The 20,371-nt window shown below is 39.6% G+C and overlaps 1 protein-coding gene across 1 annotated transcript in view; it reads left to right on the top strand.

The window, feature by feature from the left end:
* The window catches only part of HSD17B11 (hydroxysteroid 17-beta dehydrogenase 11), a 51,754-nt gene that overhangs the window by 8,065 nt on the left and 23,318 nt on the right, over positions 1-20,371 (top strand). The window contains exons 2-5 of the mRNA XM_005904475.3: positions 3,378-3,485; positions 7,431-7,562; positions 9,859-9,965; positions 16,149-16,286. Coding sequence (XP_005904537.1) covers positions 3,378-3,485; positions 7,431-7,562; positions 9,859-9,965; positions 16,149-16,286 — 485 coding nt within the window. The remainder of the gene's footprint in view (positions 1-3,377; positions 3,486-7,430; positions 7,563-9,858; positions 9,966-16,148; positions 16,287-20,371) is intronic.

The raw sequence follows: 20,371 nt of genomic DNA, 5'->3' as shown, positions 1-20,371 counted from the left end.
TTTTCTGCAAGAGCAATTGCTGTTTCCCAGCAAATTTGCACACAGGTGTTCTGTTTACCCATTTCCCCCTGGAAAAATGTAGTAAATTCTGTTACTGCATTTGCTGAGGTCAGTGTAGTAAGCCTGTCCACTCGTGTACTAGCTGAAAATAGTCTGGGCATACAGGTCACAGACCGAACCTCTCCCCAGGGTGTCTTTTGAGACATTCTTCATAGAAAAGTTAAACAGTGGATCAAGAGCAAGCCAACAAACAAGCAAAGACAGAAACAAAGACAGGGACTTCCCCGGTGGTCCAGTGGTTAAGACCCTGCCTTTCTAGTGTGGGGTCACAGGTTCCATCTCTGGTCAGGGAACCTGGATCCTAGCTCACTTCGTTGCTTCTTTTGGTGAGGCAAAAAACAGAACCCTACCATCTGATCCTGAATTTAAGGTGGCTCAAAAGCAATGCCCCCACTTGAGATCATCATTGCTTGTCTCAAATCTGCTCTCTTGTGATTGCCAGCTGACATGTAGCCAAGGACCAAAACTGAAAATTAAGGCATCAGCCTTGATTCCCTCCCACCTTTTTCATCCAGTCACCAAATCCTGATGCTTTTGCCTCCTGGAGATACATTTTAAAGATTGTTTTCTTCTCTACACCCTTTCAACTGGAACCACAATTCAAACATGTTATCATCTGTTCTGAAACTGCCTGCTAACTTTTCTCTCTTCCTTCAGTATTGACCCCTAAAGTCTGTCCTCTGTACATTTTTTTTAACAAGTTTGTTTGGCTGTGTCGTGTCTTCATTGCAGCACGTGGGGTCTTTGTTGCATCATGGGGGGTCTTTCATTGTGGCTTACGGACACAGGTTCAGTAGTTGTGACAGGCGTGCTTAGTTTCTTCTCCGCATGTGGGATCTTCATTCCCCGACCAGGATTTGAACCCTTGTCCCCTGCATTGCAAGGCTGATTCTTAACCACTGGACCACCAGGGAGGTCCCTATCCTCCATACATTAGAAAGAGTAATCAACAGAATACACAAATTCGATTCTGTAATTTAATCAGTGGTTCTACACTAACTTTTTGGATAAAATGTAATACGATATCTATTGCCCTTTAATCTGGACTCTTGCTGGCCTTGAACATTATGACCCAACAACAACAGTCTACTGGTGCTTATCTTGTAGGACCTTTCTCCTGCCAGCCCTGTGCTTACACTGCTGACATGCCCTTTCCCCTCTTTCTGCCTGCCTGCTCTCCTCACCAGCTCAGGGGCCTCTTCTAGAATGACATTGCACACTCCTCCTCCTTATTCCCATAACTCTCTTTATATTATTATACTTAACACAATAAATTACTTTGAACCATATGAAACTGCCAATATTCAGTCCTTTATTCCAAAGAAGTAGCAATTTCATATGGTCCTACCTAAATGTTAGGGCTTTCCTGGTGGCTCAGACAGTAAAGAATCCACTTGCAATGCAGGAGACCCAAGTTCAATCCCTGGGTCGGGAAGATCCCCTAGAGAAGGGAATGACAACCCACTCCAGTATTCTTGCCTGGAGAATCCCATGGACAAAGAAGCCTGGTGGGCTACAGACCATGGGGTCACAAACAGTCAGATATGACTAAGGAGCTTAACACTACCTAAATGTTATACTTATTTTATGTTGTTTACTACACTGAAAATTCTTCAAGAGATGGGAATACCAGACCACCTGACCTGCCTCTTGAGAAACCTGTATGCAGGTCAGGAAGCAACAGTTAGAACTGGACATGGAACAACAGACTGGTTCCAAATAGGAAAAGGAGTATGTCAAGGCTGTATATTGTTACCCTGCTTATTTGAAGAGGAATTAAAAAACCTCTTGATGAAAGTGAAAGAGGGGAGTGAAAAAGTTGGCTTAAATCTCAACATTCAGAAAACGAAGATTGTGGCATCTGGTCCCATCACTTCATGGGAAATAGATGGGGAAACAGTGGAAACAGTGGCAGACTTTATTTTGGGGGGCTCCAAAATCACTGCAGATGGTGATTGCAGCTGTGAAATTAAAAGACGTTTACTCTTTAGAAGGAAAGTTATGACCAACCTAGATAGCATATTCAAAAGCAGAAACATTACTTTGCCAACAAAGGTCCATCTAGTCAAGGCTATGGTTTTTCCAGTGGTCACGTATGGATGTGAGAGTTGGACTGTGAAGAAAGCTGAGTGCCAAAGAATTGATGCTTTTGAGCTGTGGTGTTGGAGAAGACTCTTGAGAGTCCCTTGGACTGCAAGGAGATCCAACCAGTCCATTCTGAAGGAGATCAGCCCTGGGATTTCTTTGGAAGGACTGATGTTGAAGCTGAAACTCCAGTACTTTGGCCACCTCATGTGAAGAGTTGACTCATTGGAAAAAACCCTGATGCTGGGAAGGATTGAAGGCAGGAGGAGAAGGGGATGACAGAGGATGAGATAGTTGGATGGCATCATCGACTCAATGACATGGGTTTGGGTGAACTCCGGGAGTTTGTGATGGACAGGGAGGCCTGGCGTGCTGCGATTCATGGGGTCGCAAAGAGTTGGACACGACTGAGCGACTGAAATGAACTGAACTGAGCTTGCTGAAATCTGGATTTTATCTCATTCATATGTGTGTCTGCAGGTTCTGCTAAGCACAGTGACAATTGAAATGTTGGAGGAATGGATGACTGAATGAATGGATGAACTGTAGTTAACTTATTATTTATGTATTTTGCAGCCAGAAGTTGATATTCATGAATAGTTTTTAGTGACATAGAAAGAAATCTCAATATCATTTTTTAAAGCCTGATACAGAATACACAGGGCTTACCAGTTGGTGCTAGTGGTGAAGAACTCACCTCCCAATCAGGAGACATAGGAGATGAGGGTTCAATCCCTGGGTCAGGAGGATCCCCTGGAGGAGGGCATGGCAACCCACTCCAGTATTCTTGCCTGGAGAATCCCATGGACAGAAGAGCCTGGCAGGCTGCAGTCCATGGGGTCCCAACGAGTCGGACACTACTGAAGTGACTTAGCATGAACATGGTGTACACACATACATAGAGTCACAGAGTATGACACAACACTGTAAAGCAGCTATACTCCAGTAGAAATTACCTTTAAAAGAGTATGTGAAATTCATGAATGCACGCTCAGTATTTTAAGACTTTTGTCTTCTTTTAAAAGCTTGCTTTCAATTCAGTTCCAAATAAAGAGAAACTAGTTGTAGTACCGAGAGTGAAGTGTGCCTATATCCCTGTCAAAAATACATCAGTTAAATTCTTGTCCAGTCCTAGACCAGAGAATCTGAATACCCTCAGCTGTTTTCAGCTGTGTGTATAATCTGCTCATGTCATTTATCTTGTTCTTCTTGCCCTTCGTTGCTTTTTGCAGCATGGACTTGAGGAAACAGCCACCGAATGCAAGAGACTGGGTGCGAAGGCTCATACCTTTGTGGTAGACTGTAGTAACCGAGAAGATATTTACAGCTCTGCGAAGAAGGTAAACTTCCTTTAAATTTGGTTCCAATCGTATCATGCCAGAACTGGGGAGGATTTGGGAGATGATGCAGTTATGATGTAGGCAAAGTAAACAGAAGTTTTGTGGTTCCTCCAAGGTTGTCCAGCGAGCCAGTGGCAGGCCCCGAACCTGGAACTGAGACTCCCAGACTGTAGTGTGTTCTGGAGTTTTCCGGGGAACTTGGTAAAAATAAATATGCACCCCGGGGACTTCCTTGGTGGCCCAGTGGTTGAGAATCTGCCTTGCAGTGCAGGGGACATGGGTTAGATCCTTGGTTGGGGAACAAAGATCCCACATGTCGTGAGGCACCTAATCCAGGGCGCTGCAACTACTGAGCCGTGCAGTCTGGAGCCAGCAGGCAACAAGAGAAAAGTCTGGTTTCACAACCAAGGCCTAAATGCAGCCAAATAGATAAGTATTTTTTAAAATATGTACACCAGAGGTTTTCTTGTAGTTGGCCAAGGGCTGAACCCGGGAATCTGCATGTTTAGCACCCTCCACACTTAAACTTTGCCCATCTAATTGTGCTGCAGGTGAATCTTTGATGACCTGCAAAATCACTGACGGGATCTTCTGAAGCTCAAAGAACTGGGTTAGTAAATTAGGATAAACCGAACTGTTTATCAGGCTTTGATCATATGTAAATCTACAAAAAGCTATGACAAACCTAGACAGCTTATTAAAAAGCAGAAACATCACTTTGCCAACATAGTCAGAGCTATGATTTTTCCAGTAGTCACGTACAGATGTGAGAGTTGGACCATAAAGAAGGCTGAGTGCCGAAGAATTGATGCTTTCTAGCTGTGGTGATCGAGAAGACTCTTGAGGGTCCCTTGGACTGCAAGGAGATCAAACCAGTCAATCCTAAAGGAAATCACCCTGAATATTCACTGAAAGGACTGACACTGAAGCTGAAGCTCCAATACTTTGGCCACTAGATGCAAAGAGCCGACTCGTTTGAAAAGACCCTGATGCTGGAAAAGATTGAGGGCAGAAGATGAAGGGGCCAACAGAGCACAAGATGCTTGGATGACATCACCAACTCCATGGTCATGAGTTTGAGCAAACTCCAGGAGATAGTGGAGGACAGGGAAGTCTGGCGTGCTGCAGTCCATGGGGGTTGCAGAGTCGGACATGACTTAGTGACTGAACAACAACAACAAACCTTTTTCTAGAAAGCTAGAAAGTTATTTTCCTCTTCTATATACAACCAAGATGTGCTACACATGTTAGGGTTTTACGCCGAATGCATTTATGCACATCCTTGTTAACTAATTACTGTAATGGTAGAAAGGTCATTTGGACCTGGGAAAATTCTTTAAAATATACATTCCTGGACCTCACCTCTAGATACTCTGATTCAGTACAGTATGAAGAATCCAATTCTACTAGACTTCAGAATCTCTTTGTTTAGGAAATGTTAGATTTGGGAACCTTTTTACTCTCTCTTCATTTTTTTATTGGGCACACTGTGCGGCATGTGGGATCTTAGTTCCCCGACCAGGGAGCACACCCGTACTCCCTGCTTTGAAAGCTAGGAGTCTTAGCCACTGGACTGCCAGGGAAGTCCCAACTTCTATTTTTAGATTTTAATTTTTACTTTCAAATGGATGCCTCTTTATTATTAGTGATGCCTGAGCTAAGTCAAAAGAATAAGTAGAATTTACCCAGGCAAGTGATGGGAAATGGCTTTCCCAGAAAAAGGTGCAGTGAGAGCAAGGCCTGTAGGTAAGAAATATCTGCATTTTGTTAAATATCTGTTAAACATTTGTTAAAAATGCAGATATTTTATCTGCATTTAACAATGACTGTTTTACTTAAGGTAACAGTGATTCTCCTTCATACAGATGAATGCTCTTTCAATTAATAGTAACTGTGCAACTTTGAGCAAGTTGCTTAACCTCTCTGTGCCTTTTTTCTTCATCATACACTTTAAATGGATGTGTTTATTATACTGAAGTTTATTATATAAAAGGTTTTTTAAAAATCAACAAACTTACAGTTTAAATATATAAGGTCTTTCTTTCTTTTTCCTCTGCCTAACTTTTCTCAATTACAACATGGGGATCGCAGCAGTATCTACTTCATAGGGTTGTTATGAGGATTAACTGGATTAATGATGCAGACTTCTTAGAAAAGTACCTGGCACTTAGTAGCCACTTTGTAAGAATAGTTGTTAGTATTAATAGAATCATCAATCTAATAGAATCACCAATTAGTAGAATCGCCAGTACTATCTATGTAATTTTGTTATTGGCCATTGTTAAGGGGATTTACTAGTTACCTAAAATGGAATACACTGATTTCCAGACTTACCTGGGCAAAGGCTTTCTGGAAAAGATAGTTTTATTATTTGAACCTATTCCATGTGTTTTAATTATTGTGTTTTTACTAAAATTATTCCAAGATAAACTATATACTTAAGCAGAGTTTACACAATGGAGATGTGATTATCAGATATTTTGACATAGGCTTTTTAATGTAGCTCTTTTGGTTTTTATGCAACTTAAACAATTAAACTCTCAGCCTGCTTTTATTATTAAGAAATGTGAAAGCCCTAGGGTGGGATATTATGTGATGATGAGGAGCTCAAGGATGAAGATAAGGTCAAGAGTGTCATTGGCAATATAAAACAGTAATTTATATCTTGTCCCTGATGTGTGTGTGTGTGCTTGGTCATGTCTGACTCGGCAATGCTATGGACTATAGCCTGCCAGGCTCCTCTGTCTGTGGGATTTCCCAGGAGAGAATACTGGGGTGGGTTGCCATTTCCTTTTCCAAGGTATCTTTCTGACCCAAGGATCAAACCTGTGTCTCCTACATTTTAGGCAGATTCTTTACTGTCCGAGCCACAAGGGAAGTCATGAATTTATATCTTGAGTCCTGTTACTTTGGAGGCATAATGGCAGCTTCATCAGTTCAACCACACAAAATGTCCGTTTTTCTCAATAACTTAGGGGCATTATTCTGAACAACAGTTTTTATATTGTGCTAGAGATGTGGATACAGGTACACACAAGTGTTTGTCAAGGGCCAGACCACTCAGCTTGACCACTCAGTAATTTACATACAACCTGATGAAATTCATTTCTGACTGCTGAGTGTTCAGCAGTGACACACTCATGTCCTCCTGATGTGCTGACCAGCCTTCCTTCCGACTTCCTTTCTGTCTGAAGTGGCTTATCTTGGGCTCTGAAGTTAGATAATCTGGGAGAGTCTCATCTCCATGTGACCTTAGATATCCACATGACCTTGGGCAAGAAATAACCCTTCTATGTTTCACGTTTCTGACCTTTAAAATGAGCATATAAGAGTTACTACTTCATAGAATGGTGAGACTTCAGTGGGATAAATAATGCAATCGTGTAAAATGCATTGCATAGTGAAAGGCTTTAATGGGCTACATTCCACCTCTCCTTCAGTCCCCCAGCTGCTGGGAAGGGGGTGGGTACTGGTCCATGACCTGTTAGGAACCAGGCTGCACAGGAGGTGAGCAGTGGTTGAGCAAGTGAAGCTTCATCTATATTTACAGCTGCTCCCCATCGCTCGCTTGACCACCTGAACTCCGCCTCCTATCAGATCGACGGCATTAGATCCTCATTGAAGTGCTCACCCTTCTGTGAATTGTTGTTTATCTGTCACTGGTTAGGTTTTTGTTAGCCAAATGCCTCTTGGGTTCTAATCAATAGAGACCAAAGTCAAAAGACTGAATTGCAAAAGAAAATTTCTGCCTATTAGACTTACAGGCAGGGCCATTTTGAAATTAAGTACTTAAAAAAAAATCTTTTTCCCCACTTGACGCATAGGTTACAAAATGACTTTTTTTTCACACGTAATAGAAAGAGTTATACTTCGTTAAGAGTCATTGCATGCAGACCTATTCCCAGACCTCTAAATGTTGTAAATATTTTAATTTTATGTTTGAAGGTGAAGGCAGAAGTTGGAGATGTTAGTATTTTAGTAAATAACGCTGGTGTAGTCTACACATCAGACTTGTTCGCTACACAAGACCCTCAGATTGAAAAGACTTTTGAAGTTAATATCCTTGCACATTTCTGGGTAAGTATGATTTCTTTTACCAAAAACAATCCCTTTTGTGTAACCCAAGGATTAAGTTTAAAGTGAAGCTTTCAGCAGACATAAGGTTGAATCAAACCAATACTGACATTTTCTCCAGATACCGAGAATATTATGTTCAGTTCAGTTCAGTTCAGTTGCTTAGTTGTGTCCGACTCTTTGCGACCCCATGAATCGCAGCACGCCAGGCCTCCCTGTCCATCACCAACTCCCAGAGTTCACTCAGACTCACGTCCATCGAGTCAGTGATGTCATCCAGCCATCTCATCCTCTGTCGTCCCCTTCTCCTCCTGCCCCCAATCCCTCCCAGCATCAGCGTCTTTTCCAGTGAGTCAACTCTTCGCACGAGGTGGCCAAAGTACTGGAGTTTCAGCTTTAGCATCATTCCTTTCAAAGAAATCCCAGGGCTGATCTCCTTCAGAATGGACTGGTTGGATCTCCTTGCAGTCCAAGGGACTCTCAAGAGTCTTCTCCAACACCACAGTTCAAAAGCATCAATTCTTTGGCGCTCAGCCTTCTTCACAGTCCAACTCTCACATCCAAAGAAATCATTTTACATGCTGTGACCAAATCCTATCAATCATACTTCCCTTCCCTCAAAAAATATGAATAATATGAATTAATAATAAGAATAAACTTTAGGTGTTATATATGTTTTAATTCTAAGCTAGATTTTTACATTTCTCTGTGATCTGTTTAGAGATGAGGGGGGGATTAGAGATTATCTGAGTCATTTTCTGTGATTCTATAAAAGGTGAACCCAGTTTACCTGTTTATTTTCACAAGACTCAGGCCTTATATTATTTCCTGGTTCCAAAATTGCAAACTTTATCAGGAACTTCACCATTCAAGATCTTAAATGGTGAGAGAGAGAGAGAGGATGAGAGAGAGAGTCTAAATGTTGGTCAAATAGCCATTACATAAAAGAGCCCCTTAAAGATTTCTTGGATGTGAGTTTGGGATGAGTAATCTCAGAATGTAAATTGGTATAGTCACTGTAGAAAATAGTATGTAACTGCCTTAAGAAACAAAAAAGAGAGCTACCATATGACCCAGCCACCCCACTCCCAGGTATATGTGCAGAAAAAATGAAAACTCTAATTCAAAAAGGTATATATACCCCAGTGTTCATAGAAGCATCATTTACAATACCCAAGACATGGAAACAACCCAAGTGCCCGGCAACACACAATTGAGACTTAGAAGGTGTAGCAAATATGTATAGAATGGAAATTTACTCAGCCATAAAAAGAATAAAATACTTCCATTTGCAACAACATGGATCGACCTAGAGAATATATTTAGTGAAGAAGATCAGATAGAGAGAGACAAATATAGGATACCCTTTACATATGGAAAGTGAAAAATAATACAAATTAATCTATATACAAAACAGAAACAGACTCAGACACAGAAAAACTTATGGTTATCAAAGGGGGAGGGAAGGGGCAAATTAGAAGTCTGGGATTAACAAACTGTAGGCATAAAACAGATAAGCAACAAGGATCTACTGTATAGCACAGGGAATTATATTTAATACCTCGTAATAACCCATAATGGAAAATAATATGAAAGTATGTATATATATGTATATATATATAAAACTGAATCACTTTGCTGTGCACCTGAAGCTAATACAATATTGTAAATCAACTTTACTTCAGTTTAGAAGAAGGGATATTGAGGTTAGTGAAAGTGCAGTATTGTTTCATTTTATTAGCCCCAAGTTATTGACATCCATTTTTTATACTTTTATGCCTTAAAAGTTTGTGTCTTTCTGAAAATGTTTTTTTTCCTGAATCCCCAGCATACAGTAGGTGCTCAATAAATATTTATTTTGTATAAAAGCATTCAGTGACTATTGCAAGATTTTTTGTCACTTCAGTATTTTGATGACATAACCAAACTCTTTTCTAACAATTTCACCTTAAATGTAAAATTTTCAATAACTCTAGATATTATACTTGTTCAATATATGAGATGAGAGAAGACATCAATGCTGGAAGGTGGAGGAACTGGAGACATAAGAAATTAACAATTTAATTGAGATGGATTCTCAAAGCTTTTAGTGTTCATTGTTTCATTTAGCTTTTCTAATCTGGGCATCCTATCTGCAGTATGTTGCCACATTTGTTTTTTTTCTCCTATGAAAATTAATCTAGGTTTTTTTATTGATGAAATGTTATGAACAATGTTAAAATACACTTCATTTTGAAATATTCCCACTGGGTTTGCAAATCAGAAATAATTTTTTTTCTCTTATTAAAAACATTTCTAGACTACAAAGGCATTTCTTCCTGAGATGATGAAGAATAATCATGGCCATATTGTCACTGTGGCTTCAGCAGCTGGGCATACTGGGGTCCCCTTCTTACTGGCTTACTGGTATGTGAACATGTGTTTTTTTCATTGGTTCCTGTGCTTAACTTGAGTGTGATTTCTTGAGTGTAATGAGGACTATTGTTAACAATGATAGGCTTTCCTGGTGTCTCACATGGTAAAGAATCTGCCTGCAGTGCAAGAGCCCTGATTTCAATCTCTGGGTTGGGAAGATCCCCTGGAGAAGGGAATGGCAACCCACTCTAGTATTCTTGCCTGGAGAATTCCATGGACAGAGGAGCCTGGCAGTCTTCAGTCCATGGGGGGCACGAAAGAGTCAGACACAACTGAGCAAGTAACACACAGACTTCCAGTGTTGCTGAAATAAGCAGAAGGAGTTGTACAAAGTCTCTTGCACAACAGCCTTATCAATCATTAATCCTCTCCTAGGCTGACCGTTTGAGAGGTGGCTGCAGGGAAATTATCCAATAGGAAGCCAAGTGCTTCAAGCATTTCTCATCCCTTTTAGCAGCAAGGAATTAAAATGAGGGCAGGATTTTTACAAGATGAGAAAAGTTAATATTAATCATTTTAATAAAGTAATTTTGGGGAAACTAACCATTAGAAAGAGAGAATATAATCTGGGATTCCAAATTAAAAACATCCAGACAATGAAATTGTTGTAAAAGTGAATTTTAATAGTTCTTCTAAAAACCCATGCTATTGTAGTAACTAAGAAGTTACTATAACAAGTAGAGCACAGTAATGGTGTGCTCCCCCATGTGGAGAATTGATCTGTGAGGTCATGATAGCCATGGTCATCCTACTGGTTGCAGGCACCCTGTTGGCTGTTAGCTGTTTCTGTATGTTAGCAAATTATCACCCTTTAATGTTGAATTATGACCATGTAGGTAAATAGATATTGCTCAAATTTGTTTTCTACCAAACAAATGTGCTCTTTTGTTTGTATCTAAATACAATTAGATACAATTGTATCTAATCAATTATCTATCAATTGTATCTTAGATAGAATTAAGTATCTAAATTTTAAAAGTAACACAGATGTAGTTGTAAATGTAGCCATATATATGTGTATAAATATGGGATTTCCCTGATAGCTCAGTTGGCAAAGAATCTGCCTGCAATGCAGGAAACCCTGGTTCAATTCCTGGGTTTGGAAGATCCGATGGAGAAGGGATAGGTTACCCACTTCAGTATTCTTGGGCTTCCCTTGTGGCTCACCTGGTAAAGAATCTACCCGAAATGCAGGAGACCTGGGTTCGATCCCTGAGTTGGGAAGACCCCCTGGAGAAAGGAAAGGCTACCCACTTTAGTATTCTGGCCTGGAGAATTCCATGGACTGTGTAGTCCATGGGGTCACAAAGAGTCAGACACAACTGAACGACTTTCACTTCACTTCACTTCAGGCTCTGGTGGATAACTTATTTTCTTATGACATATAAACATATGAGCCTAGCAGCAGAACCTGAAACTATCTTTCATCAAGGGAGTGCTGCTGCTGCTGCTAAGTCGCTTCAGTCGTGTCCGACTCTGTGCAGCCCACCAGGCTCCCCCGTCCCTCGGATTCTCCAGGCAAGAACACTGGAGTGGGTTGCCATTTCCTTCTCCAGTGCATGAAAGTGAAAAGTGAAAGTGAAGTCGCTCAGTCGTGTCCGACTCTAGCAGCCCCATGGACTGCAGCCTACCAGGCTCCTCCGTCCATAGGATTTTCCAGGCAAGAGTACTGGAGTGGGGTGCCATCGCCTTCTCCAGCTAGGGGCTAATTACTTCAAAAGAGACAGTATGTAGTCTAGGCACAATAGACCTGTCCTGTGACTGCTTTAGCAGTATTTCATCTTTTTTTAAAAAAACTCAAGTCAAGGTTATATTTATTTCTAAAACTATTAGAAAATAAATATATACCAACAGAGAAAGAAAGAAAATGTAGATGAACAACAGAACAAAATAAAAATCACTTCTCTTGCCATTGCCTAAGAACAACCAAGCAGTCTGTGGATATGGTTAGACTAATTTTGCAAATTTGTTTGTTCTTTTTGTTCATCTATAAACTCTAGCTGATATATTTTGTCAATTCATATAGTCAATTTATAAGCATGAAAGTTACCAGTATGGAAAGACATGCCAAAATTGAGTACTAATCATTAGCTTGTAATGGAATGTTATTCAAAAGAATAATTTGGAATAAGAAAATATTAATTAAGGTTATTGATAGTAAGAAGAAATTTAGTGGGCTTTCCTGCTGGCTCAGATGATAAAGAATCTGCCTGCAATGCAGGAGACCTGGGTTCAATCCCTGCCTGGGTCAGGAAAATCCCCTGGAGAAGGGAATGGCTGCCCACTCCAGTATTCTTGCATAGAGAATTCCATGGACAGAGGAGCATGGAGGGCTACAGTCCATGGGATCACAGAGTCAGACACGATTGAGCAACTAATGCTTTCACACACACATAGTGCAGTAAAAAATCCACTCACTGTTAGCTTTTATATATATATATATATCTATAAACAAGTTCATTCTGAAGTTCAAAAATATAAAATTCCTTCAACACACTCAAGATAATTATGAGTTTTAATATATTTCTGCACTTTTGGTTCACTTCAGAAAAATCAGAAAAAACAGTTTAGTAGAAGAGAAAAGAAGAATATTTATTGATAATCTCACCACACAGAATAATCTCACCACACAGAAATAACCATGTATTTAATGTAGAAATACAGTCATACCTTGAAAAAGATATACATACATAATCTTTTTTTTAAAGTGAACATTTTGCATTTAAAATATATATATGCAACATCATTTTCAGTTTTTGTTGGATAATTTATTTTTCTAGATTCTTTCAGTTGCAAGGAACACAAAATGTATACTGCCTCAGACCAAAAGAGGAGAAATCTTACGCAGGCTCTCTGTTGCCAAGAATGGCTACCAGCCTTGCTGGAATAATATCTTCTCAACTCCCAAGTCTAGCATCAGTGGGGAAAAGCCATACCTCCCAGTGTTCTAGTCCTGGAGTTCACTCTTAACTAGACCAACGTGGATCCAACTGCTGAACTAGGGTGTAAGCCAGCAAAATCAAAGCCATCTTAGCAGAATGAGGGAATATGAATGCTGACAGAGGCAAAAACAGCCTCTGTCCACTACAGACATTTTCAGCTCTTTCCAACTATTTGCCTTCATGAACCGGATACCCCAGGGACTGTCCTTGACTATACATCTTTAGAAACATGATTGTTTATTTCCTTGGGATAAGTAATTAAAAGAGAAATTACTGACTCTAAGAGCATAGCATAGATAGATAGATAGTTAGATAGAATTTTTTTTTTTTTTTTGGCTGTTATCTCATGGCATGTGGATCTTTGTTCCCCAGCAAGGGATTAAACCCGCACCCCATGCAGTGGAAGCACAGAGTCTTAACCACTGGACTGCCAGAGAAGTCTCAAGCATGGCATATTTTTTTAATGAATTTTATACCTTTTGCCAAATTGTCTTCCAGAAAATGCTGCCAACTAACCTGTACTTTGGAAAACTGCCATTTAGCCTATACTTCAGAAATTCTGTTGAAAGTTCTCTCACTTTTTTTTCTTAAAGCTGAGACATATGACTTAAAATTATTTCCAGTCCAATTCTATAAAATGAAAGTATTTTGTACATTGAAAACAACTCAAACAAAAAATTTCCTACTATCCTTACTGTTACTCCTAGGCACAACTTTTATCTTGTATTTATTTTGTATTTATCTTGTATTTTGTATTTATCTTGTATTTATATTAATTACCCCTGAAAGGATAAAACATTTCATATACATATATCTATTGGTTTTGGGGGGCTTCCCAGGTGTCACTAGTGGTAAAGAACCTGCCTACCAGTGCAGGAGATGTAAGAGATGCATTCGATCCCTGGGAAGATCCCTTGGAGCAGGGCATGGCAATCCACTCCAGTATTCTTGCCTGGCAGGCTATAGTCCATAGAGTCACACAGAGTTGGACAGTCGACTGAAGTGACTTAGCACTCGTACACATTGGTATTTTTATTTTGTAAATTTTCTGCTAATGCCCTTAGGTATTTATCCATTCGAATATTGTCTTATTCATTTGACTTCCTCAGTGGCTCAGTGGTAAAGAACCCACCTGCCAATGCAGGAGATGTGGGTTCGATCCCTGAGTTAGGGATCTTGCCCTGGAGAAGGGAATGTCAACCCAATCGAGTATTCTTGCCTGGACAGAGGAGCCTGGCAGGCTACAATCCATGGGATCGTAAAATGGGTCAGACATGACTGAGCATGTTCATTCATTTATAAAAATTGTCCTTTATTTACCTAATTCTTATGTCACCCTAATCCTTGTCCTATAAGTTGCAAATGCTTTACCAGTTTGTCATTTACCTCTTAACTTGGTTGTTGTTGTTTTTGTTTAGTCACTAAGTCAATTTCCCAGGCAAGAATACTGGAGTGGGTTGTCATTTCCTTCTCCAGGGGGTCTTCCCCACCCAAGGATCAAACCCGCGTCTCTTACATCTCCTGCATTGGCAGGCAGATTCGTTACCACTGGTGCCACCTGGGAAGCCGTTAGCTTGGTTCGGAGCTGATGTAAGTTTCAACTATATCATATTAGAGGTCTGATTTGCTGCCCAAATTTAAAGCCTAATTCCACCACTTTGTTTTTTGTCTTTGGTCAAGTTCTATAATTCCACCTCTACCTAAGTTTCTTTTTTGGGAAATAGATATCATAATAGTATCGGTTTCACAGAATTGTTGTTAAGGGATTAAATCAAATAATGCATCTGAATAACTGAGGTCAGTGTCTGGCATATAGTAATCAATTTTAGATACGATTATTTTTGTTTCTGTTGTGTACAGAAGATTTACATTTTATGTAATTGAATCTAGCAATCTTTCTTTTAAGCCTTCAATAAATGTCTAAGCTTCAGGAAAAAAAGGATAAAAGAGAACTTTCCACAGCTTTCTGTTTTCCAAAGCACAGGTTAATTGGCAAGAATTTGCTTTGTATAATTGCTAATCTGTACAGGCTTAGAGAAAAGCAATCTATCTAGTAATTAATGGTACTGAATTATACACTTAAACATAATTAAAATTGTAAATTTTATATCAAAAATATTTTGTATAATTTTTAAATTAATAAAATAATATTCTAAAACCCATTGAATTGTATTCCTAAGTGAGTGAATTATATGGTATGTGATTTTATATTTTTCAGTAATGCTACTTTCTCTAAAAGCCTAGTTGGAAAACTAATGTCCATTTAAAATACGGAAAATTTCCTTCTCTTTCCAAATGAAGGCACTATGATGATAAGAATTGCTTTACATTTTGATTTATTCACTTGAAAAATATTTACTGAACACCTATTATAGGCCAAGCACTGTGCCAAGCCCTGGGGATTCACTGGAGAGCAAAACAGTCATAGAGATTATTATAGAGAAGGTATGGGGTCAGACATTTAAAAAATTCATCCAAATGAATATTTAATTACAAATTCAAGATGTGCTTCATGGAAAACTGAAGATTACTGTATGATGGGGAAATAATTTAGACTAGGGTTTCGGAAATGCATATTTGAGGAAGTCAAGCTAAGACTTAAAGGAAGAACAGGACTTATCCAGGAGAATTTCCCAATAAATTCCATGACATGTTGTAGTAAATAATGAACAGCCTATAGTGACATTACATTTTAGGGAAACAGCAACAACAAAAACAAGCACCCTACCAATTTTCTTAACAAGACATTTAAGCCTACTCAGTTCTCTGATAAATGCTGAGATGCAGTAAATGCTTCTTTCTTAGACTTAGCTGTTATTTGCTGTTTTAGTTGCTAGTGTGTCCGACTCTTTTGTAACCGCCTGGACTGTAGCCTGCCATGCTCCTCTGTCCATGGAACTTTCCAGGCAAGAATGCTGGAGTGGGTTGCCATTTCCTTCTCCAGGAGATCTTCCCAACCCAGGGATCGAACCCACGTCTCTTACATTGGCAGGCGAGTTCTTCAGTGCTGAGCCACCTGGGAAGCCCTCTGAGACTTTACTGTGCCTATCAGTTTGCCCGAGGGTCATCCAGAATGCAGATTCTAATTCAGCGGGTCCTGGCCAGGCCTGAGATTCAGATGTTGCCCATGCTGTTTGGCAGAGCACCACACTTAACTAAGGAAAACAGACATCTGAGTTAAATAGATGTAGCCGCTTTCTTGAATTATTTTATGAACTCTGTTTATTTTCAGTTCAAGCAAGTTTGCTGCTGTTGGATTTCATAAAGCTCTGACTGAAGAATTGAGTGCCTTAAAAAGAACCGGAGTCAAAACAACATGTCTCTGCCCTAATTTCATAAACACCGGCTTCATCAAAAACCCAAGTACCAGGTAAGTTGAGGCAAAAATGGAGACAGAAGGATTGGTGGTTGCTATGACTATCAACCATTCTATAGGTTTTCCTAAATATTTTAATCCTTAAAACATCTCATATTCGAGGCCCTTAGCTCATCTCAGTTTCAGCTTCTGTAGACTATGGGAACATATAGAGAAAGAGAGAGAATGTATATAAACAGATGTGAATGACACAGTGAAGTTGCTTAGCCTTCCTTTTTTCTTCGCTTGGGTGGTGGTTCTCAGACTTCAGTACTTATACCTTTCTCTAGGAGTACTGGGAACCATGCAGGGGTCCCACCCCCAGAGTTGTGCATTTCTTCATTTTGGTTGGGATAGAGTAATGGTGGGGCAGGGAGCCTGTATATTTAACAAGCATCATATTTAGTTCTTTTTTTATTTTTTAAAAAATATTTATGCATTTACTTGGCTGTGCTAGATCTTACTTGTGGCACGTGGGATCTTCCTCCTTTGTTGCATCATGCAAACTCTTAGCTGTAGGATCTAGTTCCCTGATCCAGGATTGAACCCAGGCCCCTGCATTGGGAATTCAGAGTCTTAGCCACTGGACCTCCAGGCAAGTCCCACATCATAAGTAATTCTGATAGAGGTGACCAGTACCAGTGTTAAAAGAAAAAAAAACCTTTCCTTTGGTAATCTAGAGATCATCCTTCAAATAAGTTCAGTTCAGTTCGGTCTCTCAGTCATGTCTGACTCTTTGCAACCCCATGGACCGCAGCATGCCAGGCCTCCCTGTCCATCACCAACTCCCGGAGTTTACCCAGACTCACGACATTGAGTCGGTGATGACATCCAACTATGTCATCCCTTCTCCTCCTGCCTTCAATCTTTCCCAGCATCAGGGTCTTTTCCAATGAGTCAGCTTTTCACATCAGGTGGCCAAAGTATTGGAGTTTCAGCTTCAACATCAGTCCTTCCAATGAACACTCAGGACTGATCTTTAGGATGGACTGGTTGGATCTCCCTGCAGTCCAAGAGAGGCTCAAGTGTCTTCTCCAACACCACGGTTCAAAAGCATCAATTCTTCTCCGCTCAGTTTTCTTTATAGTCCAACTCTCACATCCATACATGACTACTGAAAAAACCATAGCCTTGACTAGATGGACCTTTATTGACAAAATAATGTCTCTGCTTTTTAATATGCTGTCTAGGTTGGTCATAACTTTTCTTCCAAGGAGTAAACGTCTTTTAATTTCATGGCTGTAGTCACCATCTGCCATGTTTTCGAGCCCCCCAAAATAAAGTCTGCCACTGTTGCCACTGTTCCCCCTCTATTTTCCGTGAAGTGATGGGACCGGATGCCATGATGTTAGTTTTCTGAATGTTGAGCTTTAAGCCAACTTTTTCACTCTCTTCTTTCATTTTCATCAAGAGGCTCTTTAGTTCTTCACTTTCTGCCGTAAGGGTGGTGTCATCTGCATGTCTGAGGTTATTGATATTTCTCCCGGCAATTTTGATTCCAACTTGTGCTTCATCCAGCTCAGCATTTCTCATGATGTACTCTGCATATAAGTTAAATAAGCAGGGTAACAATATACAGCCTTGACGAACTCCTTTTCCTATTTGGAACCAGTCTGTTGTTCCATGTCCCGTTCTAACTGTTGCTTCCTGACCTACATACGGATTTCTCGAGAGGCAGGTCAGGTGGTCTGGTATTCCCATCTCTTTCAGAATTTTCCACAGTTTACTGTAATCCACACAGTCAAAGGCTTTGGCATAGTCAATAAAGCAGAAATAGATGTTTTTCTGGAACTCTTTTGCTTTTACGATGATCCAGCAGATGTTGACAATTTGATCTCTGGTTCCTCTGCCTTTTCTAAAACCAGCTTGAACATCTGGAAGTTCACGGTTCACGTTTTGCTGAAGCCTGGCTTGGAGAACTTGGAGCATTACTTTACTAGCTCCAAATTTACTCATCTCACTAGCTTTGTGAGGTGAGTGCAATTGTGCAGTAGTTTGAGCATTCTTTGGCATTGCCTTTCTTTGGGATTGGAATGAAAACTGACCTTTTCCAGTCCTGTGGCCACTGCTGCCTCTTCCACATTTGGTGACATACTGAGTGCAGCACTTTCACAGCATCATCTTTTAGGATTTGACATAGCTCAACTGGAATTCCATCACCTCCACTAGCTTTGTTCATAGTGATGCTTCTTAAGGCCCACTTGACTTCACATTCCAGGATGTCTGGCTGTAGGTGAGTGATCAAACCATCGTGATTATCTGGGTCGTGAAGATCTTTTTTGTACAGTTCTTCTGTGTATTCTTGCCACCTTTTCTAATATCTTCTGCTTCTGTTAGGTGCATACCATTTCTGTCCTTTATTGAGCCCATCTTTGCATGAAATGTTCCCTTGGTATCTCTAATTTTCTTGAAGAGATGTCTAGTCTTTCCCATTCTATTGTTTTCCTCTATTTCTTTGCACTGATCACTGAGGAAGGCTTTCTTACCTCTCCTTGCTATTCTTTGGAACTCTGCATTCAGATGCTTATATCTTTCCTTTTCTCCTGTGGTTTTTTTTTTTTTTTTTTTTTCAGCACTTTATTTATTTATTTTTTTTTATAAATTTAACACCTTTATTGCCATACCTCATTTTACTGTGCTTTGCTTTAGTGAGCTTTATAGATACATGTTTTTTTTTTTTTTTCCTTGTTAATTTTCTGTTTAGTTGATCTATCCATAAGTGTGAGTGGGGTATTAAAGTCTCCCACTATTATTGTGTTATTGTTAATTTCTCCTTTCATACTTGTTAGGATTTGTCTTACATACTGCGGTGCTCCCATGTTGGGTGGATATATATTTATAATTGTTATATCTTCTTCTTGGATTGATCCTTTGATCATTATGTGGTGACCTTCTTTGTCTCTTTTCACAGCCTTTGTTTTAAAGTCTAATTTATCTGATACGAGTATTGTGACTCCTTTCTTTTGGTCCCAATTTGCATGGAAAATCTTTTTCCAGCCCTACAGTTTCAGTCTGTGTGTGTCCCCTGTTTTGAGGTGGGTCTCTTGTAGACAACATATGTAGGGGTCTTGTTTCTGTATCCATTCAGCCAGTCTTTGTCTTTTGGTTGGGGCATTCAACCCATTTACGTTTAAGGTAATTACTAATAAGTATGATCCCGTTGCCATTTACTTTATTGTTTTGGGTTCGAGTTTATACACCATTTTTGTGTTTCCTGTCTTGAGAATATCCTTTAGTATTTGTTGGAGAGCTGGTTTGGTGGTGCAGAATTCTCTCAGCTTTTGCTTGTCTGAAAAGCTTTTGATTTCTCCTTCATACTTGAATGAGATCCTTGTTGGGTACAATAATCTGGGCTGTAGGTTATTTTCTCTCATCATTTTAAGTATGTCTTGCCATTCCCTCCTGGCTTGAAGAGTTTCTATTGAAAGATCAGCTGTTATCCTTATGGGAATTCCCTTGTGTGTTATTTGTTGTTTTTCCCTTGCTGCTTTTAATATTTGTTCTTTGTGTTTGATCTTTGTTAATTTGATTAATATGTGTCTTGGGGTGTTTCTCCTTGGGTTTATCCTGTTTGGGACTCTCTGGGTTTCTTGGACTTGGGTGATTATTTCCTTCCCCACTTTAGGGAAGTTTTCAACTATTATCTCCTCAAGTATTTTCTCATGGTCTTTCTTTTTGTCTTCTTCTTCTGGAACCCCTATGATTCAATGTTGTAGCGTTTAATATTGTCCTGGAGGTCTCTGAGATTGTCCTCATTTCTTTTAATTCGTTTTTCTTTTATCCTCTCTGATTCATTTATTTCTACCATTCTATCTTCTAATTCACTAATCCTATCTTCTGCCTCTGTTATTCTACTATTTGTTGGCTCCAGAGTGTTTTTAATTTCATTTATTGCATTATTCATTATATATTGACTCTTTTTTATTTCTTCTAGGTCCTTGTTAAACCTTTCTTGCATCTTCTCAATCCTTGTCTCCAGGCTATTTATCTGTGATTCCATTTTAATTTCAAGATTTTGGATCAATTTCACTATCATTATTTGGAATTCTTTATCAGGTAGATTCCCTATCTCTTCCTCTTTTGTTTGGTTTGGTGGGCAT

This window comes from Bos mutus, chromosome 6 (assembly GCF_027580195.1).
Source record: "Bos mutus isolate GX-2022 chromosome 6, NWIPB_WYAK_1.1, whole genome shotgun sequence".
In the NCBI taxonomy this organism is placed as follows: domain Eukaryota; kingdom Metazoa; phylum Chordata; class Mammalia; order Artiodactyla; family Bovidae; genus Bos; species Bos mutus.
This window is presented reverse-complemented; position numbering and strand designations above follow the sequence as displayed.